The sequence below is a fragment of the Pelobates fuscus genome, chromosome 8 (assembly GCF_036172605.1).
Source record: "Pelobates fuscus isolate aPelFus1 chromosome 8, aPelFus1.pri, whole genome shotgun sequence".
NCBI lineage: Eukaryota > Metazoa > Chordata > Amphibia > Anura > Pelobatidae > Pelobates > Pelobates fuscus.
Genome location: NC_086324.1, coordinates 42,925,261 through 42,950,971, shown reverse-complemented (window position 1 = coordinate 42,950,971; position 25,711 = coordinate 42,925,261). Strand labels below are relative to the sequence as shown.

At 40.2% G+C, this 25,711-nt stretch overlaps 1 protein-coding gene across 3 annotated transcripts in view; it reads left to right on the top strand.

Annotated features, from left to right (window-relative positions):
- WIPF1 (WAS/WASL interacting protein family member 1) overlaps positions 1 to 24,932 on the top strand; it is a 78,559-nt gene extending 53,627 nt beyond the window's left edge. For all 3 annotated transcript variants that reach the window (XM_063428650.1, XM_063428652.1, XM_063428651.1), the window contains exons 2-8: positions 12,321 to 12,404; positions 13,831 to 13,960; positions 14,961 to 15,119; positions 15,530 to 16,303; positions 17,508 to 17,711; positions 22,410 to 22,523; positions 23,890 to 24,932. In XM_063428650.1, coding sequence (XP_063284720.1) covers positions 12,354 to 12,404; positions 13,831 to 13,960; positions 14,961 to 15,119; positions 15,530 to 16,303; positions 17,508 to 17,711; positions 22,410 to 22,523; positions 23,890 to 23,945 — 1,488 coding nt within the window. In that variant the 5' untranslated portion in view covers positions 12,321 to 12,353 and the 3' untranslated portion in view covers positions 23,946 to 24,932. The remainder of the gene's footprint in view (positions 1 to 12,320; positions 12,405 to 13,830; positions 13,961 to 14,960; positions 15,120 to 15,529; positions 16,304 to 17,507; positions 17,712 to 22,409; positions 22,524 to 23,889) is intronic.
- The last annotated feature ends 779 nt before the right edge of the window (positions 24,933 to 25,711 follow it).

Here is a 25,711-nt window from a genome sequence, read left to right as displayed (position 1 = left end):
ACCTGTAGTCCACAAGTTCAGACTTGTTATCCAGAAACAGCATTTTAGCAAGCCAGGACCCAGCAGGAACCCAAAAGTGCCCATTCGTGACCTATTCCATAAATGGACATTTTTAACGCAAGAGCCGGTCTAATTTTTTTTGCCGTTGTACTGGTATTGGTGTTTTCTATTTTGTAAATAATTGCTCGATGAGAGGATTGATCAGTAGTGCAAAAAAATAAAAATAAACTAATATTTTGGAATTAGTAATAAATATTACTGATCAAAATGTAAAACCCACAAAACATTTAAAATCTGTAACAACCTAATTCTAGACAGATTCTATCTCATGTTTATGTTAAATGGATTCAGCCATGGGCTACCGAAAGGGTAAATGGGCTACAATAAAGCTGTCTAGTCGTTTGGTAAGCCTTGTAGTTAAAAGTAAGTTTGCAAAATTAATACTGTAAAGTAATAATAAGCGCAGTGATATCACTCCTACATTACCCATACTGTGAACATATTAAGGTCACATCATATGTTGGTGAAATCATGTCTAGTGAATAGATCCCCTACATTTTCAGTAGAGGTATGATGGCCACTAAACGTTCAGTGTTTGTTTTCACTAATAAATGCTCAAACAACTTTTTTTTTTTTTTTTTTGCATATTCGCTCTAATTGTGGAGTTTAATTTTTACACAGCATATATTTTTTTAGATTGGGTAGGTTCCTTAAAAAAAAAAAAAAAAAAAAAAAAGTCTGTGCTCAAGGAGCAGATTGCTATTTTACTTTGGGAAGTTTGTTCAGACACATTGGGTAAAAAAATAATAATTTTACTCTCAGAAAGTTAAATGGTCACTCCAATCCATTTTCTCTATATCTTTTGTTTTATGTATCTTTCATTTTAAAGGGGCATTCCTCTGCCCAAAAAAAAACAAAAAACAATCACTATTTAGTAGATATACCTTCAATTAAAACAGGCATGCTTCCAAACACTGTTTTTTTTTTTTTCTACAGCTTTTGTAAACCCTCCTCTTCTTCCCCAGACCTTCTGTGGCTGTCCAATCACAGACTTTCCAATGCAGCTCAATGAGAAGTATTTGCAAGACAGGCGCTCTGGGCAGTTGCTGCCTCTTGAAATTCATTCCACTGAGCTAAAAAAACAGGAAGTAACAGGACCGTTTTCTGACTGACAGCCAGGGGGTGTAACAAGGTTAATATATAAAAGTGAGAATTTCCATTGAAATCTGCACTTTTTGTAAAAAGGACACACTCTTCACATGTAAAGCATTTCAGAAACCTAGAGTATTTTAGGAGTTTAGAATTTTCCTTAAATTTATATTGCCCTATTGGGCACTAGTGACTTTGTCAACTCCACTTTTTAAATTTCTAAAACCTGTAAAATTAAGAATAAACTTATCTTGAATGCAGCGCTGGGCGAAGTCCTCCTTGGTGCTTTCTACGCCACATCAATCGTCACACAGCATCGCTTCTTCCATCTTTTGAAGTCTAATCAAATGCTTCTCTTAGAGAAGCATTTGATTGGACCAATCTCCAAGCTCATTGTGCATGTGTACACTCTGTACTGCGGAGGGGTGGCTGGGAATGTGGGGTAGACAAGTGAAGGTGGTCAAGGGGTGGATGTTAAACCAAAAATGTTAATGTGAAAAAATGAAGGGAGGCGGAAAGAGCTGGGAGGGATCGTACAAGGGAGGGAGCAGGCGTATAAATTGCCCGCAAAGATTGATGCTGGTTACGTCTGTCTTCAGTGTGCAGTACATGTAATTTCAGTGCAATATTTACATTATAAATGACGTGTGCTGGAGGTGCAATTAGCCCCCAGCACAAAAGTGCAGATGCCTTTTGAGTGCAGCGTTTCATGCAGAAATGCTGCACCTATAGATTGCCGATTTCATGATCACTTCTAAACTCAGAAGTGTTCATTGACGCTGGAGTAAGCCTTTAGGGAGTTCATCGAGGTGAATGTCCGAATTGAGCAACTTTTGGATCTGTCAGTGAAACAGTTGGTTTTCGGTTATTCTTCATACCTGATAAAAATATAAGCAATTTTTCATCCACATATTACTACAACTCGGGCTCACTTGGGATAATTCTGCTTTTGGGAAGTGGAAACACAAAAACTCGATAGAATAAATGAATGTAAAAAGTACTATTTCATTTACGTAACTGCTTCTCTTACAAATCTGTGTTTCACTTTTATAAGGACTGTTTAAGCAGCAACATTGCCACTACAGCACAGTGTAATGGTTATTTTGACAATATTATCTGAGCTCTGCTCAGCACCCAAAGATGTCGGCCACTTCATCCAGGCCTCCCAACAGCCCCATCTTCGGCGGGACAGTCCTGATTTCAGGGCCCTGTCCTGCATCAGGTGGGTGCCCCCTTTCTGGGTGGCCGCCCATTATCGGAGTCACTTGTGATGCAGGTCATTTGTCGACACTCCTTAGGACCCTATTCTACCCTCTCAATTATTGGGAGATAAACGTATCTGCAATGATAATCCAGAAATTACATTTCCCCATTATTGTTAAAAATAAAGTCCAAATTAGATGGCAATAATATGCAGAGAGCACCGTGGTGCGTTAAGCCCATTACCTTGATCTATCAATGAATCGTGGGAGGGCTTTGGTTGACAGGAAGAGCCCAGTTTTTGTCACACCACTCCCAAATCGATTTGATTAAAAAAAAAAAAAAAAAAAAAAGAGGATGACACCCATAGAAATTTGCCCGCCTAAGTGTTCTACTGAGTTGTAGCAGTTATGTTGCTCTGAGTCCCCCTTTAAATGGGATGATTCACAGTCTTTCTTGTGCGTTATTGGTCTTGACCTTTCTTGAACTACGAGTTCTTGTTTATTACTTCATGGAAGATCGTAAACCTTGATCTGGTATTTTTAGAACCTTTTGAAATAAGTAGGAAATTGATTTGCACATTTTATGTTTTCACGGATTTTAGTTTTAAACTTTAAAAAGTGTTTTCATAAAGTATATGTTTATTGGCCAATTCATATTGCCTGCAAGTGTCTATATATACATAATATATTTCAATGCATACTTCTCCTGTCTATAGTTATTTTTATTAGAAATGCAATTGGATCCTACCGTGAACTACTTAAAAAAAAAAAAAAAAATTTAGGCAGTTGCGTTGGGTGTGCACACATCTACAATGCGGAATGCACCGTCCCTTAAACAGAGTTACGTATTTACTAAACACTGGATTTTGCCTGGATGGGCAAATACCAATCATTATTATGACAATTCATATATATTTACTGAAGCAAAATATGAGCGGAATTTGGTTGGACCGAGTGAATCTGCAGATACATTCGGTGTCCTGATTAAAATCTGTGCTTTTGCATCCAAACTCTACACAGAGTGTAGGATTCGGAGGATTCACAAAGCACAGATTTTAACAAAAATTTGTCAGGATACACATTAACAAATCATTATTCACTTGATTTTTGCAAGTCGATGATAATTTCAAGCACTGTTTGCCTGCTGGAAGTGCCAGCAGCCAGCGGTTACATAGTTTTAAAACCTTCAGCAATGCAAGGGTTAAAGGGATTCTATAGTGCCAGGAAAACCAAGCAGTCAGCCGGCAGAGGAGACCTAATGTGCATGGGAGGCAATGGCCACGTTAGCATTAGGATTTCCCCATAGGAAAGCATTATTCAATGCTTTCCTATGGGGATTCTGGTGACGCTGGAAGTCCTCATGCATAGCGTGAGGACGTCCAGCGTCCTTTAGATGACCAAAGGTTGTCTAAGCACCAGTAGAGGAGGAGTTAACCCCGCAAGGTATTATTCTCAGAAACTGTAATAATAACCACTGTAGGGTTAAGGGACATGGAACATTGTACCCAGACTACTTTAGTGAGCTGAAGTGGTCTGGGTGCCTACAGTGTCCCTTTAACTATGTGGTGGATGGCCAGCACTTGCTATCTAGCTGCCACATAAAAAAGTAAATACAAAATAAAAAAACCCTATGTGGGTCAATAAGACCTCCATATTACTTTGAGGGCCATTTACATTCTTCCCATGCCCCCCATTATATATATATATATATATATATATATATATATATATATATATATATATATATATATATATATATATAATATTTTTTTTTTTTTTATTACTTTTAAATTTGCCATCTGGCTAGCTAACACATAATTAACCCTTGCAGTGCCTAGGGTGTTTAACCATCTGTCCACTGGCTGCTAGCACTGCCACATATTTCAGATTTGTTTTTAAACCGGCCCAGGATTTGAAGTATCTGGGCTCGAATACAAAGTCCTGATTTCATCCATCCAGAATTCTATACATTGGAAGTAAGAGTCAATTTCTTCCTGTGCTAAATTATTCATATATCTATGATTGTTTCTGCACATATATTTTGTGTTTTGTACCCACAATTGTATGGGGTATGGGGGGGGGGGGCAATATTTTACCTTGAAGGGTTAAATCTCCAGCACCACTGCACCCAGACCACTTCATTATGATATGGTGGTCCTTTAACAAGAGCAAAGTATTTTGCAATTAAAGGCACAGTCCAAGCCCTCTGTAAACTACACCTTTTTAGCAGTGGTGACTGAGCCCCTGTGCTTTTGTGAAATCTCCAGGATTACCAGCTCCCAAATATGCCCCTCTGCCTGGGACAGAATAAATGAGGAAGTTTTACTTCCTCAATATTTGTCTGAAATATTTGTACAAGATTAAACAGGAGTTGAAAGTACAGAATTGCCATTATCGATTTTTGAGCTGCCAAATTGAAACAATCTGTTAAAGTGACACTTTAGTTCAGCTTATAAGACAAAACTCCTCTAGATAAGTTTGAAGTAACTTGAATGTGCATAGTTTTACTAATTTTATTTTTACTGCTTCACAAAGTTTGCATTTTTAAGAGACGGAATATTGACCTTAACGTGATCTTATCTATTTATTTTGTGGTCACGGAGTAGAATTATGATTTTAAATACACATTCACAGTCCGTTCACATTTTCGGAAAAAGTAGCTGAATTAGAGAATTTTTTCCATTCAGTTATTTTGGTCTTAAATTTTAGATTCACTTTAAATTTGCTTTTGAATTCTCACTAGTGAATAACCCTGATAGTTTTCACCTCCAATCGTTCGGTTAGTGTTTACTTTTACCCTTTTTATACCTGTAGGTTTTCGTACCTGCATTTTTTAAAAAATGGTTTGACTACATACATTGTGCAGTGGGAGGGAGGTTAGAGCATTCCTTGCACAATAACTGCTACAGCGTAATTGTAGTGGTTATGGGGCTTTGAGTGTACCCTTGTAAATAGAACCCTCCTAATACTAGAGGTGTGCCATTCACATTGCTTTGCAAATTGCTGGTCATACCTCTGGCAATCCAATGGTTAAACAAATCATAGGTGATTTTCAAAGTTTTACTCAGTGAGATGTGACCGTTCCGCTTTAAGTTATTGATTAAAGAAACTTTGATTTTATTCTATATGTCAATCCGTTTTTCTAATTTAAATATCTCTCGACTCATTCCAGCAGGCTTACCTACTTTGTTTGCTTTGTTTTTTTTCTTTATCACTGTAGATACATTGCACATTTTACTTTTTGTCTGCAACCTAAAGATGTAATTATTTTTTTTAAATAATGCTAGTGCTTCCTAATTTTATATGGCAAATTATTTATCAAGTTTTGGGGCGTTTGCTTTTTGTCATTAAAAGATATTGTCCAAATGGCACACAGTGTGTAGAAAGGGGATTTTGCTCTGTTTTTGCATTCCTATAACTGATTATACTGTCTTCTGATGAATAGTGGGACTGTTAAATGAGCAGAAACTGAACTTCAAGAGGTTTAGTAATCTCTAAATTCCTTTTTTCTGACTGCAGGCTCAACTGCTGCTGCACATACAATGGGGCTCTTTAAGAATGTCCCCTTCCATTAGGTCAAGCATTATTTTTTTCTAGAGAATGGGAAATCATGAAGTATACACTGAAATATGTGTAAAATAAAAACAAAGATGTACTTCATGAACCGCTGCAGTATACAATTAATTTTAAATAAATGCCAAAATTGGGAGTGATCAGGCTTGATAAAACTTTTTTTTTTTTTTTTTGCAGAAACGTTGCCCCTATGTGTAAGCATGAACCTTGTTAAAAGGTTCCTTTAGTCACCAAAACAACTTTGGCTTAATAAAGCGGTTTTGGTGTATAGATCATGCCTCTGTAGTCTCACTGCCTAATATTCTGCCATTTAGGAGTTAAATTACTTTGCTTATACAGCCCTAGTCCCACCTCCCTGCATGTGGCTTACACAGCTTTTCTAAACACTTCATGTAAAGAGTCATCTAATGTTTATACTTCCTTTATTGCAAACTCTGTATTATTTAGAATCTCATATCTCCTGCTCTGTTCATAGCTTGCTAGACCCTGCAGGAGTGTCCTGTATGTAATTAAAGTTCATTTTTACAGAGCAGGAGATTGAAATTGAAATTTGAAACCATTTTGTTTTCATGCAGACTGTGTCAATCACAGCCAGGGGAGGTGTGGCTAGTACTCAGGGCCGGCGCTTCCTATAGGCGACTTAGGGAGTCGCCTAGGGCTCCTTTTAGGAAGGGGCGCAGCCTGGAGCGCCGGCCCCCCTCATGCAGCAGCCGCCTGAGCGCTCTATACTGAGCCTCAGGCGGCTGTAGCACGGCCCAGACTGGCCTGTACATGAGGGCGCACTGGCCCGGGGGTGCAAGATATGAGGAATCAGCAGGAGGGAAGCGCACAGCGCTCCCTCCTGCCAATGCCTCAGTGTAGCGAAAGTCCGGCCGGGTACAGGAAACAGAATCTCCTGTACCGTGGTCCAGATTGGAGCTCTGCCATACTACACTGAGGGACTGGCAGGAGGGAGCGCTGTGGAGGTGAAAGAGAGACCTCTATGGGAGGGGGTGGGTGTGGAGAGTCCACTAAGGGAGGGTAGGGGGGGTGAGGAGAGACCACTGTTGGGGGTAGCGGGAGGGGGGTGAGGAAAGACCACTGCGGGGGGGGGAGGTGAGGAGAGACCACTAGGGGGGGGGAGAGAGGAGAGACGTCTAATAGAAAGGGAGGGAGAGAGACCATGAGGGGGAGGGCAGAGGAGAGCAGAGACCACTAAGGGGGGGGGGGGGGGAGAGAAGAGAACACTGAGGTGGGGGATAGGAGAGACCACTAAGTGACAGGGGAGAACTCTATTGGGGGGGGGTAGGAGAGAGCAATGAGGGATGGGGGGAGGGTTGGAGAGCGCACTAGGATACAGGAGGGGAGAGCTATAAGGGACAGGAGAGAAGAACACTACGGAAAAGGGGGCGGGGAGATCACTAAGGGACAGTGGGTAAGGGGAGAGCTCTAAGGGACAGTAGAGAAACAGTAAAGGACAAGGGGGGAAAGAGAAGCACAAAGGGGCTGGTAGGACTCAGCCCCTATCCTACCCCACAAACTCTCTCTCACACTACACACACAATGCTTCCCTATACATACACAGAAATACACAATGCATCCCTACACACACAGAAACACACCATACTTCCCTTACACACAGAGAAACATACAATGCATCCATTACACACAAACACAATACATCCCTTCCACACATACCCAAGGGGCCCAAAAAAATGGAGCTGCTTCACGTTCCCCCAGAACATTGACTTTTGTGACCACAGTTACAAACAGCCATCAGAGAGCCTGTTCTACACCAGACCAGTGGAGCCAGAGCCCATCATCCTCATCTGGTTGTAAGTAGGCAATCTAGTATATTTTTGGGGGCATTAATCTCTAATTTACCTCACATTAAAGGGACACTACAGTCCCCAGAACCACTCCAGCTTAATGTAGTGGTTCTGGCGTCTATAGCCTGTCTCTGCAGGCCTTTTAATGTAAACACACACTGTGTGCAGCAGTGGCAGATCATATGGGTGGGGCATATGGCAGATCATATGGGTGGGGCATTGTGATGTCACATGGGGGTGGCGGCAAATTTGTATTTTGCCTAGGGCGGCAAAAATCCTTGCATTGGCCCTGCTCGTACTGCAAAAACAGAAACAAAAGTTATTTAACTCCTAAATGGCAGAGAACTGAGCAGTGAAAACTGCCACATTCAGTTTAAGTTGTTTTGGTGACTATAGTGTTCCAAACGCGTTGTTTTCCTGGCTCTATAGCCACCCCCTTCTGTTACTTACCTGGGTCCAGCGCCGATGTCCACCCATGCTCCTTCACCGCCAACGTCAGCCGGTGGGGGGAGACCTAAAGTGCATGCACGGCAATGGGCACGCTCGCATTAGGATTTCCCGAAAGGAAAACATTATTCAATGCTTTCCTATGGGGATTCCGGTGACACTGGAAGTCCTCATGCATATCGTGAGGACGTCCAGCGTTGTTTTTGGCAAACAAAAGTCTATCCACTAGGAAGTCCCTGTAGTGGCTGTCTGCCACTAGGAGGAGCTAACCCTAGCAGGTTATTATTGCAGTTCATAAAAACTGCAATAATTACATGCCCAGGGTTAAAGGTGATGGGAGTTTGCACCCAGACCACTTCAATGAACTGAAGTAGTCTGGGTGCCTACAGTGTCCCTTTAAGCACACCAACAAATTTTCATTATTGTAAAGTTTATGGAACGGTCAGAGAGTACACTGTGCTCACTCTCCCAGATGAGACTAAAAATCACTGCAGACATCCCTACAGAGCTGTCAGTCAGACTGCTGGAATTTTCAGTTCCAGGCTGTCTATGTACATTTTGTGATCATACCGGAAGCACAAGTAGGACTGATCTTTCTTTTTCTCTGAGAGAAATCTGAGCCAATGCCATGCGCATGGACTTCACAACACTGTGAATCGGGCTGTGTATAAACTAATAACTGCAGCTTGGTTGCTATTAGTTTATTGAGCAGTGTCATATTTATTGATAGGAGAATTGAATGACTGGGGAACAAAATTCCTATCCTATAAACCCCATAGACCAGAGGTAGGCAACCTTTGGCACTCCAGATGTTGTGGACTACATCTCCCCTAATGCTTTGCCAGCATGATGACTGTAAGACCATTTTGTGAGATGTTGTCCTCAACATTTGGATAGCCCTCCCCTGCCATGGACTAAATGAGCAGCTCCTGATTGGTGGTGCCTCTTCCTGGCGAGGGCGTGGCCTTTTGGAAACTGTAGTCAGCTTCTGTAAAATGTGCAACGTCAGGATCTTGTAAGGTAACAATTTGTACTTCTTTATTATTTGTGCTATTTTTAATGCATTATATACTAAATTTAATATAAAAATGTGGGTGGGGATTTTTAGCCTCATTCATTCTTTTTAACAAACTTTTTACATATGAATAACGATGCTAGTTAAAGGAACACTGTAGGCCCTTTAACAAATTCATCTTCTTGAAGTTGTTATAGTGCCTGCAGTCTTTTTGGCTGAGATCATCAGAATTGACAATCTAAGCCAATCCAATGCTTTTCCACATTGTGCCACTCAGCTTCTCCTCATAGAGATACATTGAATAAATACATCTCTATAAGAAAAGTTCAGCTCCTCCATGTAAAGCGTGGAGAAGCTGAAAGTCTGTGCTGCATATTGTGCAGCACTGACCCAGGAAGCACCTCTAGTGGCTGTCTGAGTAACTGCAACTGGAGGTGTCCCTAGGCAGCAATGTAAATACTGTATTTTTCTCTTTAAAGGCAGTGTTTACATGGACATGTCTGCAGGTACTGACTATACACAAATATATATACACACACACCAGAATAACTACATTAAAGGACCACTATAGTGCACTATAGGGTAATTAAGTCCCCCACCCCACCCTCAGGGCCCCCCTCCCGCTGAGCTGAAGGGGTTAAAACCCCTTCAGCCACTTTCCTTTCTCCAGTGCGGGGCTCCCTCGATGCTGTTGAACTCTCCTCCTATTGTCAACGTCAGCTCCGAATGCGCATGCGTGGCATGCGTGGCAAGAGCTGTGCGTGCATTCAAACCGCCCATAGGAAAGCATTACTCAATTCTTTCCTATGGACGTCCAGCGTCTTCTCACTGTGATTTTCAAAGTGAGAAGCGCCTCTAGCGGCTGTCAGTAAGACAGCCACTAGAGGCTGGATTAATCCTCAGTGAAACATAGCAGTTTCTCTGAAACTGCTATGTTTTCAGCTGCAGGGTTAAAACTAGAGGGACCTGGCACCCAGACCACTTAATTGAGCTGAAGTGGTCTGGGTGCCTATACTGGTCCTTTAAGCTGTAGTTGTTCTGGTGTCCCTTTAAGCATTGTTATTCTTTTCTTACTCTATAAAAGTATTAAAAATATTACAATATTTTTTATACATTGACTGAACATGTTATGGATCAGAATTTTACTAGTCAAAACTCAAAATCCCCAGGTAGCAAAACAAGTAAATGGTTAAAGTATTTGCTAAGAAATATCTGAACTATAAAAGGATGCAGATGTTTTGTGTTTTTGTTTTGTTTTGTTTTTTGCATTCAGCTCAACTGTATTATTTAACTTGAAGAAAAATTAAGATCAAAGAATTTAATTTTTTATATTACAACTTATTTAATGTGGTATATCGTATATATTTGCTTTACAGCTCATTTAATATGAAACTGATTACTTCTGCTCAAAATGAAAGTCACACTTCTTCTGTGAGATGGGGACTGTGCCTCCTTTGAGTTGTTGAGCTTCCCTGTTTGTGAAGTGTCACAAATGTGTCTTTGTAAGGCTCGAACTGTGGCATATTGCCTCAATTGGTTATAACAGCTGTAAAAAGAACACGTCAGGGGGAACAGGATGACTGTGGGTTTGAGAAAGCACTAACCTTCCTGTTGCAGCGCTTTGGCAGGAAGCGTTCGAGCACAAAGCGGTAGATGATATTTATGAGGGTATGCTGCATGGGACGATTTATAATGTCCTTTAGAACACTGGAAGTCAAGACAACTAAAATATTATTCAGAGCTTCTGACTCGCCCTCTATTCTGCTTAATTCATATCCCATTGTCATGTATTGTAGATGCCTCGGAAACCCAAATATGTTGACATCCTGTCAATAATGCAGTAATACTAAATCGAAACTATCACCCACACAACTTTTATTATCAATTGTTCTTATAACATTATATGGCTTTCACCGTTTGGTTCAATCACTGTAATAGTGAGATTCTGGAAACAAAATGCTGCTAACGGTTTAACCTCAGCAGTAAAGTCTCATTTACGTATCCACTCACCAGAAAGAAGTGAAATGGAGGTGAGCAGAATACGCAGGCACCTCCACAGAATTTCTGTTTTGAAGGCAGTGTCAATGATCCCGAACCATGTCATTTGCCTAGAAATACTGTATATATTACTTGAAAGTGATATACACACACTTGTATCTTCATTGTGTCCATGTGGACAGCACCATGGGAGCTAAATTAAAAGGACACTTCTGTCACTATAACACCTGCATCTAAATAAAGTTGTGTTGGTGCTAAGAGACCCCAGACGCACTCTTACCTTAAGGGATTAAACCGTTCTCGAACGGTATAACACCAAAGTGAGCCTCCCGTACCGATTCTCAGGTCCCCAGCTAGTATGCAAGTTTTATGAATGGGGAGTCACAGATTGGCTGAGAGCATCAGCTATCCACTTTCAGACAATCTGCGGCGCCACTACCCAATGGAAACATTTACTGAAACTGAGATTCAGAAGCTGGATGCCAAATTGGGGACTTAAGAATCAACGCTGCAGGCTGACTTTGGTGTAAAACCGTTCAAGAATGGTTTAACTCCTTAAGGTAAGAATGCACCCAGGATCCTCCTGGCACCCTAACAACTTCATTTAGATGAAGTTGCTATTGTGGCCAGAGTGTCCCTTTAATTTGCATGGTAAGCTCTGACTGAGCCAGAACAGCCTGACCGAAAATTTCAATTAAAAAAATTTAAAATATTTGAGCATCTCATTGGTAACTTTTGAATTGAGACAAAACACCCCACAAATAAGTGTCCCTTCAAGCTTCTAAGTTTGCTATAATAACTTGGGATCATTGCAAAGGTTATGGTGCAGAGAGAACCTTGCTCAAAGTCCTCTATATAGGGAGGCCTTATAAAAGCACTATAGTGTAAAAATCAGCACAGCTCCCTGTTTCAGCGACATCAAAGGGAAAATGTACTTCCTTGATTGCCATCCAAGATCTGTCCAACTTGTACATGCTCTGGTCTATTGGTTAAGAAAGTTTGTTTGTGTAAAATTGCTTGTAACCATTTCAGTAATCCAGATTTGATTTTTATTTTGCCTGTACTAATCAATGAAGAAGCTCTATTTTTTTGCATGATGCTAATGAAACTGTTTCTTATCGTTAACAGGTGCTGCAGACAGAATAGAGATCATATTTGAAGATGCCTGTTCCCCCTCCGCCCCCACCTCCTCCCCCTCCCACATTTGCAGTGGTACGTATTTTTGTACAAGGGTTTTCATGGTTGTGCCATACTATTTATATATGAACGGTAAAATGTTTGAAAATTGACAAATTTTAAAACATAAAATGTTTATATCGGGAATATTTTTATTTTAATATTTTCTGACTCAGAGATGGCACGGAAATTAATGCTTAATGTTTATTAATTGGCTGTTTCAATTTTGTTTTCATTTTCAAAAATGAATATATAATGTCAGTGATTCTCTTATCTGGGCCAACATTTGCGAATCTAGAAAAAAAAAATCTTGCTTTCTCAGAAAACAGCATTGTTTACATTTGTCAAACTGCAGGAACAGGGCCTATGCACCAAAATCACTATTACACAATTAATATTTTTGATGCTAAGAGTGTTCCTTTAACACATTTCTAATATTTTCTTTAATATTATTTATTTTTCGATGTATTTTCTTTATTTGGCTGTAAAAAATAAAATTTATACAACTTAATATAACCATTGTACAGTTATATTTTCTATAAAAATGTACATGAGAAATTCCATACTTCGTTGCATGTTAACAAATACACAAGTAATTTAGTCATAATTTTCAAATGCAAAAATAAATTGTGTGGCAATATATTAAAAAAAAAAAAAAAAAAAATGATACCCAAAAAAATGTAATTCAAAAAATAACTCTACACAATTTCTACTCTCAGACATTTATTCATAAATATGTGTCTGTGCCTGGGAGGGTAAGGCATAGGCCCGTAACTCCATGTATCAATTTCACCCGACCCTCCATGTCCCTCTATGTGTCAATTTCCCCCCCTTCTGGTTGTCCATGTGTCAATTCCCCACCCCCCACGTACCTCCATGTGACGCTTCCTACTCTGTCTCCCCCATGTGTCATATCCCACCCCCATATGTCAATTCTCTCCTGTTCCTCGTGTCAATTCACCCTGCACTGACCCTCCATGTGGCAAAACCCTTTTTGTCCCTCTGTGTCAATTCCCCGTCTCTTGATTCGGGGGAGAGTGGTATTCCACTCTCCTTCCAACATCACTCCTTCCCTCTTTGTGGTCCAATCATAGAGAAGCATTTTCTTGGACCATTCTTCCCGGGTAAAGAAGATAGGAAGCGAATAAAAAAAAAAAAAAGACACACAAAGAATATAGGAAAGCACGGAGGGCTGTAAGAAGGCAAGAAGGGAGGGGAGATATAAGCTCTTTCTGTAGGTAGAGCACAATGCGCGCCAATGAGACATCACTTTTGCACAGAATTGACATTAGGCATCCCGGAACGGAGTTCCGAGCTGCCTGTGTCATGTGTGGGAGGTGTAACCATAACCACTTTTAAAAGCAGAATGGTTGTTAGGGGAACCCTTTAATTCTAACCGATTGAAACGTTACCTTTTTCTGTCTAAGTCAGTAAGTCATGTTATCTATTTTGTGTTCTCCAGGCAAATATAGAGAAACCTGCATTATCAAAAAATGAGCAGTCAGGTCGAAATGCACTCCTTAGTGACATTAACAAAGGCAGAAAACTCAAGAAGGCTGTTACCAATGACCGTAGTGGTCCAGTTATAGATCGTAAGTTTTTTGTTTATTTTAATTCATAGTTCTACAATAGTAGCTTTATAACATTCATGAACATTGTAATTCTATAGCTTAATCACTGTTGGGCACATGACATTGTTGGAGCCATTTACTGAAAATAGTTAAGTGCAAACAAAAATTAATGTTCATAAATTATAATTTTACTATGTTTTTTTCTATTTAGAAATACTAGTAATTTAGTAGTCAAATGCAAAGTTGGTATTAATTTTTTATAAAAATGAACAAATATGTACACAAATTAGAATAATTGAAGCACATTTGGTAACTCCACATTAAAATACACTGTAACATGTTTTGTTTTGTTTTTTCATACTATTTTGTCTAATATTCTCTATGCAATATTTTAATTCCAATGCACTAATTTTCACGGTAAACCCATTATATTTGCAATGTTTAATTTCTGACAGTGAAACTACAAATAAGGGAAATTCATTCGTCATTAATGGTATCCTTTTTTTCCACATTGTTTATTTTTACAATATTTTTTTTTTAAACTGTTACTAGTTAGTACATTAATCCCGTATGTGCCTTACATGGTAAAACCAGTATGTACCATATAGTGCTTTCTTAGCCTAGAATGCATTTGACAGAGCTTTATTCGCCCAGTAAATTAGAAGATACTATTAAGTGTGTGAGTAGTATCATTCATGTTTTCCATGAATTAAGCATTTTGCTGCCAAGTTTTATTCTTCATTGTACCACTCTCCTAAACTGAGAGCTGTACTCCAAAAAAAACTCTTGGGAAGGACTTTAGAGGACATATTCAGAACCCCTATTGAAAATAGCATGAGAACAAGAGCATGTTCACATATCTTATTGAAATTATTTTTATTCATTTATTTGCATTTTTAATTAATTCTAAATTAATTAGCTGTATCAAAAAAGGATGTCAACTCCAACTTGAAGTGGTCCTTGAGTAATGAAAATGTTAATGAAAGTGTTGATGTAATTTTTTCTTGTTCTGTTTCTTCAGAGCCAAAATCATCTGGAGGAGGTGGTGGCGGTGGCGGTGGCGGCGGAGGCATGGGAGGAGGGGGCGGTGGAGGAGGTGGATTTAGTGGACCTGCTGGTTTAGGGGGCTTGTTTCAAGGAGGAATGCCAAAACTCCGATCTGCAGGAAGCAGAGAAAATGGTGACTATACTTACTAAAAAAAATTCCATTTATTTTCCAGATATTTTTCCACATTGAGCTACACTTACAGAGTTATTCACTTATACGTGAATTTGGGAATTAAATGTGAATTCAACATGAATTAAAAAAAAATCAGATTGAACTGGCTGAATTGGAAAAATCTCAAAATAAAATATGTTATCAGATTGCCTCTATTAGCCTAAAATTGGAAACCCATTTTAATTCACTTCGATTTCTTAACCATTCACACTTTGGTGAATAACCCTTCTTATTTATTTATAGCATTACATTTATTTAATTCCAAGTAGTTAAAGATACATAAATTTATTGTCTGTGGTCTGATGCATAAAAATGCTGAATCTAGAGCACCATATTTGTGAATCAGTATTAATTGATATATCTTATTTCAGAGTCCTTGGGAAGCAGGCCTCCACTGCTACCCCCAGGTGGAAGAACATCAACTCCCAGACCCCCTGTTCCCACAGGCGGACCTTCAAGGGGACCTCCACTTCCAATGGGTCTAAGGAGTAGTGCTCCAGAAACTCCAAGAAACCGGATGCCTCCTCCACCAAGAAATGATTTTGGATCTAGATCAGAGAATGCACCTCCTTCACTCCCAAATGCTCCTAGACCAACTGCTTCAAGTCTGTACAACAGAGGTCCACCACCAGTTCCAACAGGAAACAGACAGATGAGTCCAGTATCTGGCCCATCTGTTCCATCTCCTCCAATTTCAAACAGAGTTCAAGGATTTGGAGGAAACAGACAGATGTCAGTAATGCCCCCGTCTTTTCCTTCCATGAACAAGCCACCACTTCCTCAGACTCCTAGTCCATCAGTTGATGACCGACCTCCACCTCCTCCAATGGGAAATAGACCTTCTCTTAGCAGAGATGCCCCTCCGCCTCCACCACCTCAAAATAATAAGCCACCGGTTCCTGGAACACCAAGACCAATGTCATCTTCACAAGGCCCACCTCTGCCTCCAGGAAGACCAGGACCTCCTCCTCCACTTCCTGCTACTCCTAGTGGAATGGATGATATGCCAAGCCTTCCTAGGCGTAATGTATCATTAGGTGGACCTCCTCCGCCTTCTTTACCTCCTTCAAGGTCTGGTCCTCCACCTCCCCCACCTCCAAATGAGAGGCCTCCTCCTCCTGTACGAGATCCACCTGGACGATCAGGTACATAAAACTAATTTTTAATCCAACGTTATAGAAGAACTATGCACCCAATTTACCCACGTGGAATTTATGGTGTCATATTAAATATTTTTTTCTAAAGACTATAGGAGAGGCTTTCAATTTGTGATGATATTGACACAATAGGAAAAATTACATCATGCTTGTCAAGTATTTATTTCAGAGCTGCAGTAAATTTGAAATGGCCAATAGAAATATCCACACTCTTAAATGATTGACGTGATTTTGGATATATAGATGATACACTTTGAGCTCTATCATTGAAAACAATGCCATTTCTTAAAAAAGACAAAAAATTGAATCTTTTTTGTTTTCCAATACCCACATCGCTGGTTATTGTCAATTAGACAGCCACACTAGGGGCTTCCATTTAAAATAGATTCAGTAATTAAATCTATTATACGTCTGATGTTGGCATGCAAAGTATGCTGACAACAAGTGCTAAGTATGTGCCCGGTGAGGAGCATCGTCAACGCACTGTACAGATTCACCTAACGCCACCATTCTTAAATCTGGTGCATATCTATTAGATGCATTTGATTGGCTCCTGCTAATCAAAGTTCATGTTGGGTATATAGGAAAGTGTTTCAGGAAAACTTCAGAAGCAAGTTAATCAAACAGGATCACTGGTGCCCAAGGCTCATTGATACACGTGGTGAGCGAAGGTTAGCCCGTCCGGTCGGATAACACAGAACATCTACTGCAACTCAAATTGCTAAAAACTTAAAGGGATTCTTTAGTATAAGAAATGGAAAGGGTTAAAACAATTATAAAGGAACAGAAAGTCCCGATGTGGGAGAGTGTACAGAAAGCAAAAAATGTATGCATTTCTATTGCTTCTCAAATGTGTAAATATATTTACGAGAAGCCAGCACGTTTACAAAATACTTACTGCTTTATGTTGTCCTTTTTGTTTCTCAGAGTCACCACTTCCTCTTAAAAGTGTGAGACAACAAAACAGATCAATGTCCATTTAATGCACAAAAATGTTATCAGTCTTAATACATACCAAAGCAGGGTGTCCGATATATTTAGCATTATACTACACAAGGTGATCTCACTTCTCATTTTGTTAGATATTTTGTGTTTTATTTAATTCATTAGTCATTTAGATGTGTTGTATTGATAATGGTCATTTGGGTTTCCATATGTGCATTCAGTAAAAAATATGTTTCCTAATTTCCAGGGCCACTTCCACCACCCCCTCCTGGAAGTAGAAATGGTATGAGTTCAAGAGGTTCTCCAGGGCCACCACCTCCTTCAAGGGGAGGTCTAGAGAGTCCAAGAAGTGGACCTCGTCCACCACCTCCTCCAGAAAGACCAGGCTTAGGAGCCTTGCCTCCACCTCCCTCATCTATGAGAAATGGTTTTCAAGACTCCTCTTTTGAAGGTAACAAAATATTATTGAGGTAGTAATGTCTTTAGAAAATGTAGCTTTTTCATTAGACCCACAAGTAACTATATTGTTTAGAGATAGCTAATCTGCAAGAGGAGAACGTAAATAATTGTCTAATAAACACAGTTTGATATGTGTGAATAAAAAAAATCTATTAATGGGTCTAGTTAACTCCTTGTCCTTTGGTGATATCACTGGCTTAAATTGATACTCTAGGCACCTGAAGTGTTCATATTACTGTCCCTAAAGTCTGAGCTTTTAAAGTTACTCCTTTTTCTCACTACAGGCTTTAAATTTGAGCTTGTAGCTCCTCCTTTTAGCCCTGTCAATCAGAACCAGGGATTACACTTCCTGACTCTCATACCAAATTACGCCAGTAAATTGGCTACATGAGTGCAGTCTAAATGGTTGATTTGCTGCATGTCTGTGAGGAGCAATGCTTCTTTATGGAAAGCATTAGACTGGTGGCATGACCAGTAGCTGCCAATGCTCCATATATCCTCATGTTTCTCTGTGAGAATTCTGTGATTGAAAATCAAGCTACATGAAACAAATTGACACAAACAAGTACTTTTTATATAGAATATTCCTTAAAGGCTGAAGCCGTTGTGGCCCAATTCATTATATTTAGCAGTTGAATTATTTTACAATATTTACTCAGTTCAACTGCAGGTGAAAATCATAATTTCTCAAACCCGTATATCTTTGTCTAATAAACTCCTTTCTGGAATGTATTTTTGCTGTGTTTTCATAGTGAATAGTATAATGTATATAATAAATTATATGAGGTAACTTTTAAGCTGCTAATTTCTTTATTAAACATGTGTAGGAGGTATATTCGTGTATAGTAGGGCACACCAGTACAATGATACCACACCTTTGCATCCTGGGTAATGTAGTTCTTTTTTTTTTTTTTAATTCTTTATTTTTGTAGTGCACGTTATAACAGACGAGCTTGCGTTACCACAACAGTAGTTGCAAGCTATTCGAAAACAGAGATAATAAAACATTGGCATGGTATCAGAAACATTGGCACTTTTCTTTTTTTTTGAGGACAAGATATCAGGAATAAATTCAGGCTATACATGCACACTCTATATGTGGAGTAAAACCGGAAGGAAACTACACCTACATGTCTGTTTCGCAAGTGGCAATGCTCAGGTAGAGTGTTATCTAGACACGTGATATGAGTTGAGAGATACAGGGTATGCATATTAATTAATTAGCGAGAATCAGCATTAATATAGCCAGGCTTAGGTATGTATTTGCTCGGTAAATGCTAGTGCTGCTGTGCTCATTCTAGGCGAGTAGAGAAGAGGGCAAATAGCATAACATGCGTTTTTTTTTTTTTTTAATTCTTTATTTTTGTAGTGCATACGTAAAATACAGGCTGCTCAGGTATGCCACAACAGCATAAACAGGCAATCTTCGTTACAGGGTGATACAGTGAAGTAGCATTGTGAAATCTGCACATTTTTTTTTTTTGTTAGTAGATGATTTGTCAAACGCTTAAGAATAGGTTTAGTACGGTTGCTTCAGGCTAGGTACACTTTTCTAGTTGCTATGATATTTGTTATAGGTTGTTACAAGATGAAGTCCACAATAAGTGGCACATATTGAATTATGGGTTGGGTGCATTTTTTAAGTATTGCATTACTTTGAATATATAAATACATAATGGAATCAGAAACGTCTAGTGCTAACGTATCACATAACATTTAGCAAGAACAAACTATTTACCTATTAGAAAAGGTAATACTCTCATAGCTATTGGTGTAATATTAACATGCTGCTACAGTTTATGAAACCCGCATAGACGTAAAGTTACAACTCTATATATCCTGAGGAAACTGCACATTTCTCATTAAGAACGACTAGGTATTAGCAAGATAAAGATAAACCCTTCAGTTTGTGTCTACAGGTTTAAGCTGTATGTTTTGCTGGGGCTTGTGTTGCATTTTCGTTTCACTGTGCTCGTTATTTTAATTTCGATGAGAACCCACTGGGTAAGCAACTTGTTAAGTGTTAGGCAGAGATAGAAACTCAGTAAAACCAACGTTGTGGTGAAGTGAGAACATACAACTCGGACTAACCATATGTCGTCGTGTTTTAAGCTATGTATCGTTATCGTATAGGGTGTGATTCTGGTGTATGTCATGAGGCTCGCCTGTGGCGTATACTAGGCTACAGCACAGTTAACGTGCTGGGTTGTAGGCGAGGTGTTTGCGCCTAGTGATGTGTTCTGGGGAAGAGTGTGTGGGTGAGGCGGCTTAATGCTGCCAGTGAGAATTATCGCGGAGATGCCTCAGTGTGATGTGAGGTGTGTTCTCAGCTGGAGGTATGCTGGTGAATGGAACAGAATGGAACAGAAAAACTTATAATGTCAACATAAGAACATATTACAATATGAAATTGCTGCAGGAGCGTGGAAGTGTCTCTTAGGGCGCTCAAGCGCCGGCGGTGACGTAGGTAGTTGCGTATGTGGGCGCTAGGATTCCCGTCAGATTGACATCGTTCGGGAAGGGTAGTCGCCACTATAAATGAAAATAAAAATAATAACAAAAATGGGGAGTTATTTTTGGCCCGAGAGTCCATCCTCGACCTTTGCCCCCAAGTGGAGCGGCATCCCCCCAAGGTTGCTAGGTGGTCGTTTTAACGTTAAGGGATAAAATAAAGTAAACTCAATGCAGGCACACCCACTTGAAAATTGAAACTAAAAGGGAGCACAGTCTGCACATTATTAAAGAAAGGGCTAACGTAACATGGGGACACTCTGGATAGCATATAGCGGCTTTGAAAAAGGTAGTGTCCAAGCTGAAAACAAGACAGTGTCTATCTAGTGCCAGCAGGGTGGCAGGCTTGGTGCGTGGCTGTCTCTAGAGTCCAGCGGGTGGAGTTCAGGTAGTAGCGGCTTTGTAGGCTTCTGTCGAGGAGCTCCGCGGTATAAACGGAACCGAGCCAGCTGGATCCCAGACGTGCGTTGCGGTAGTCGACCCTGTCCCTCTGCCGGTCAGGGCGTCCTGAGGGAGACCCAGAGTCTCTAGAATGGCTGTTGCCCCTTCGAGGTCTTGTACTGGGTGAGCTGTGGCCCCTTGGAGGACTGCCAGTGTGCGGGAACCCCTCCATCTATACGGTATATTTCTTTCACGCAATAGTTGTGTGAGAGGCTGTAGGGATCTGCGCCATGCCAGGGTGCTACCTGATAAATCCCTGAAAAAGGTGAGTAGTGATTCCTCAAAGTTGTAGGGGGTCTTTCCCTTTAGAGCTCCCAGGACTGCCATCCTGTCCTGTTCCGATTGAAAGCGGACAATCAGGTCTCGCGGTGCCGATGTTGGTGCCCTGGATTGTTTCGGGATTCTGAACATGTCGACGGGTGTCACCGTTTTGGCATGTTTAGCTGGTAGTATCGCTGTTAGTAGCCTCCTTACGAGGTGTGGTAGCTCTGCATCAGGGATCTTTTCTGCTACTCCTCTGATTTTGAGGTTTTTGTCTCGCCTGGAGTCCTCCAGCGATGCAAACCGCTGTTGTGCGGCGATATGCTGCTCGTGAAGCGAGTGTACTTCTCTTTTTAATTGGGCGAGTTGTGCCTGCGTGTCATGGGATTCCCTTTCTATGGTCCCCATGCGGCCAGAGAGGCCCTGGAGATCTTTGCGGAAGGTCGCCATGTCTGTATGGATGTCTTTCCGCAGGCCCGCCAGCAGCTCCTGCATGTCTGCCTTGGTGACAGGGGTTGTGTCAGGCTTTTGTGTAGCAGGTGTCGGGATCTTGTTCAGCTCTCGCGGAGCAGGTAGGTGGAGGTCCCCGGGCTCTAGGCTTTGGTCATCCGAAAATTCAGAGCTCTCCCCCATGTAGTCGGCCATCTTAGGCAATGTAGAGCCGTGTGCCTGCCGCCACATGTCGCCGATGCTCATGCCCGGTTTCGGCTTGTCCGGTCTTTGCTTTTTAATTTTCCGACCCATGCCGAGGGGGACTGGTGGGGTCGATTTTGGGGTATTAGGATCGCTAGAATCTTTTTCGTTAGGCCTCTGGTCTCGGAGCACATCAGGCGTGCGACCGTTCCATTCAGCAGCCACCGGAAGATGCAGGTAATGTAGTTCTTAAAGGGTACTCCAACCCTTTTTGGGGGGTGGAACCTTTTCTATGTAAACTGCACAATAATTAATATTAATTAGATCCTCCCCACCCCATTGTGCTGCACACCTGCCACAAAAATGTAAAAAATGTATTTAGCTGTATCCAGCGCCGAATGTACCTTCAACACTGTGTTCACACCCCTTCCTGATGTCGGTCAGGGTCTCACATGGTCCAATCACAGCCTGCAATCTGAGTGAGGAGGGAGACTAGGAGTGAAGGGGTGGGAAATGTATATATTTCTTTTTTTTTAAACAAACAAAAAAAACAACAACCAAGCAATATTGATTTTATAGGGAGGTAGCAGTGCTCAACTCAGGGAGAAACATAGAAACATAGAATGTGACGGCAGATAAGAACCATTCGGCCCATCTAGTCTGCCCAGTTTTCTAAATACTTTCAATGCTCCTCCAAATCACTGAAGTGGTCATGGTGGTTGGAGTAACCCTTCATAACATCTGAAATGCCAATGCTGGCCATCACTGCACTAGCCCTTTAGAATACTACCTGTTTCAATGTTGTTGTTTTTTTTAAATGCAACTTTCATGTCCCTTTACACAGATGAATGGGAGCGAAGATTTTCATTTCATCCATTGTCAGATCTGCCACCTCCAGAACCCTTCATGCCAATTAATAAAACGTACCCCAGCAAAATCATGAGAGGGGAAAGCCGAAGTGAGTACGAACAAGTGTTTTCTTTCCATAGTTTCTTATCTATTGTATCATGTATATTTGTTTCTGTTTGACAATTTTTATCTATTGTTTTTTTTGTGAATTTGCAAAAGTTACAGTGTGAAAATTACACCAATGAAGGTAAAGGCAACGAGTCAATTGTCCGGGAGTTCTAGAGAAACCTTGCATTGGTTCATAAAATAGCTAATGCATTCCCCCAGACAAAAAAACATTCTGTGATAACCACGGACGCCTCCCAAGTCACATTGATGGAGTTATTATTGAAGCAAATGCCACCCACCGAGAGAAGTAACACAATATAGAATGTCAGCGTTTGGGCCTCTAATTATATATAATATTATATACCATGTGAGCACAGCATTCCGGGACCTATACATTAGATTTGAACTAAGTAGTTTGAGTGAGCAGAACTTTCTGATGATTGGCAGATTTAATTAATCTGCTTGCAGAGGGGCTAAGAATTATATGTACATTTTAGCCATGTAATCTTTTATGAACAGGTCTGTACCATCCGGTGGCTCTTTGGTATGTTGTGTCCTACAAGAAAGGTGTCCTCTGGTCCCTTTTGACTTTTTATATTATCATTAAAGGTCTGCAGGGGGCGCTGTTGTAATCACAGACCAGCAAGCCTCTATCTATCTTAAGCCTTAATTCACTTTAAAAGCATAACATACCACTGCAACAGGTGATTGTGATTATATACATTTTATAATTGAGACGCAATTGGCATAGAGTAATGTTTAATTTAATTGGTCGACATTATTGTCTTTATGACGAAACACAGTTTTGTAATTTTTTTGTAAAATTGTTTTAAAGGGACACTGTAGGCACCCAGACCACTTCTGTCCATTGGAGTGGTCTGGGTGCAAAATCCCACTACCCTTAACCCTGCAAGTATAATTATTGCAGTTTTTTATAAACTGCAATAATTACCTTGCAGGGTTAATTCCTCCCCTAGTGGCTGTCTACTAGACAGCCACTAGAGGGCTATTCCGTGTCTATGGCACAGGCGTCGCTCAATTCCCCATAGGAAAGCATTGAAAGCATTTTCAATGCTTTCCTATGGAGAGCTCTAATGCGCGTATGCGGCACAGCCGCGCATGCGCATTACGTCTCGCCTGCGGGTGGGATCAGTCTCGCCCATCGGCTGACGTAAGGAAGAGGAGGAGGAGCGGCAGCGAGCAGAAACCACCACCGAGGGACATCGGCGGGGGTTTCAGGTAAGTGACTGAAGGGGTCAGGGAGAGAGGACCTGCAGTGCCAGGAAAACGGATTGTTTTCCTGGCACCGAATTGTCCCTTTAATAGTAACTGTTTTGATTGTAATATTTATTGTGCTTTTATTTTAGGTGGCTCAACCAGAAAAGAAAGAGGAGCTCCCCCTTTGCCTCCGATCCCAAGGTGAAACTGGTTTTCCACTGCCGTATATCCTGCAGAACAGCGGCCAGGAGTAATTCGATATTGCTTATTTGTTGAGTGATTGATATCCTGTTGAAAAGTTACTGTGAAGTAACTGTCACATGGCATTGTAAAAGTATTCTGAATGCAAACAATCGCAAGAGAATAGTGCATTATGTCATAAAATGATGGAACTTTTTCTTTGATGTTTCTAGCCTTCACATTGATTTTATGTACATGCGAATCTGTGTTGGAAACCAGAAAACATTTTTTTTTTTAAAAGCAAAATTAAACCCCAATAACCCCCTTAGGCTATTTATGGGTCATTCACATTCATTACACAGGGAATATGAATGTCACCAGATTTTAATTTGATTGCAGTTCATAATTATTGGTGGTTGAACCTTTGCTTTTAATTTAATTTTCACATGGTGTAAAAAAATGAAGGTAACCGCATACGCAGATTATGGCACCCTTATATGGCTACACCTTTTCCTTAAAACTATCCTGCGAGAAAATATCCTTGCTACGATGTGTTGTAGTTGCTATTCAATTTTTGGGTACATCGAGAGCCGAGATGTCTTTTACGATTAAATGACGTGTTATTTATAATATTAATAGGATAGCTATTACAATCTGTGACTCCATTAACTCTTCTTTCTTCCTTAGAAGCCTTCTTCGGAATTAAAACAAGTCGCAAAGTTCTATAGTCTGTCCAATTCTGCAGTTAAGTGGTAGAGCAAGGGGCACATATTAGCTTAATAAAATAGCAGGAAATATTAAAATTAACATCTTGTGTTGCTGTGCCATGAAACAGTGCCCACATTCACAACGGGGTGACACGATCTCGCTGAGATCTGATCTAGAAAACGTTAGCTGTATTGCACTATTAAAATAAGTAATCTGTCATTTCAATACATCCTTCAATATGTCTACCGTCAGAAATGTTATATAGTTTGTAAAAACTGGCATCTCTACTTTTTTTTTATTTTTATTTTTTTATTTAAGGCCAAAATCATAATTAAAAAAAAAAAAAAAAAAGATTAAAAAAATTCTAGAAATACTATTGGTTTCTTGTAAGGCATGCTGTCCATTCAGATAAAAAGAAAAGTACAGTATTACCAGTGGGATACACAGAAAATAAGATACTCAAATACACCTTTGTGAGTTACCCTTTACCCTCACATCAAAACATAAATTACATACAGTATAAGGCGGAGTATCTTCTTATTGTAATAAGGTTAAGATCCTAGAGATAAAACAGAATAAAACACATAATAGTGCAATATTGTCTGTGCAATATAGTAAGTGCAAGATATAGGTGGAATATCACTCACAAAATGAGAGCCTATAAGTAAGGCTCAATGTTCCAGCATTGTGGGGTATAGGTTCCCACTACCTTCTTTACACTGCCAGGAGATGGTAAGAACTCCAATATTCTCTCCAAGGTAAGTATAAATATAAAGTGCTTTATTGAAAAAAGTGCACAAATATAATAAATAGAAAATATAAAAAAACAAGACCTTATAATTGAAGATAAGTAGTAGAGATAGTCTCTGGAGTGGAGTGCTTTATTGAAATAAGTCACCAGAGACTATCTCTACTACTTACCTTCAATTATAAGGTCTTGTTTTTTTATATTTTCTACTTATTATATTTGTGCACTTTATATTTATACTTACCTTGGAGAGAATATTGGACTTCTTACCATCTCCTGGCAGTGTAAAGAAGGTAGTGGGAACCTATACCCCACAATGCTGGAACATTGAGCCT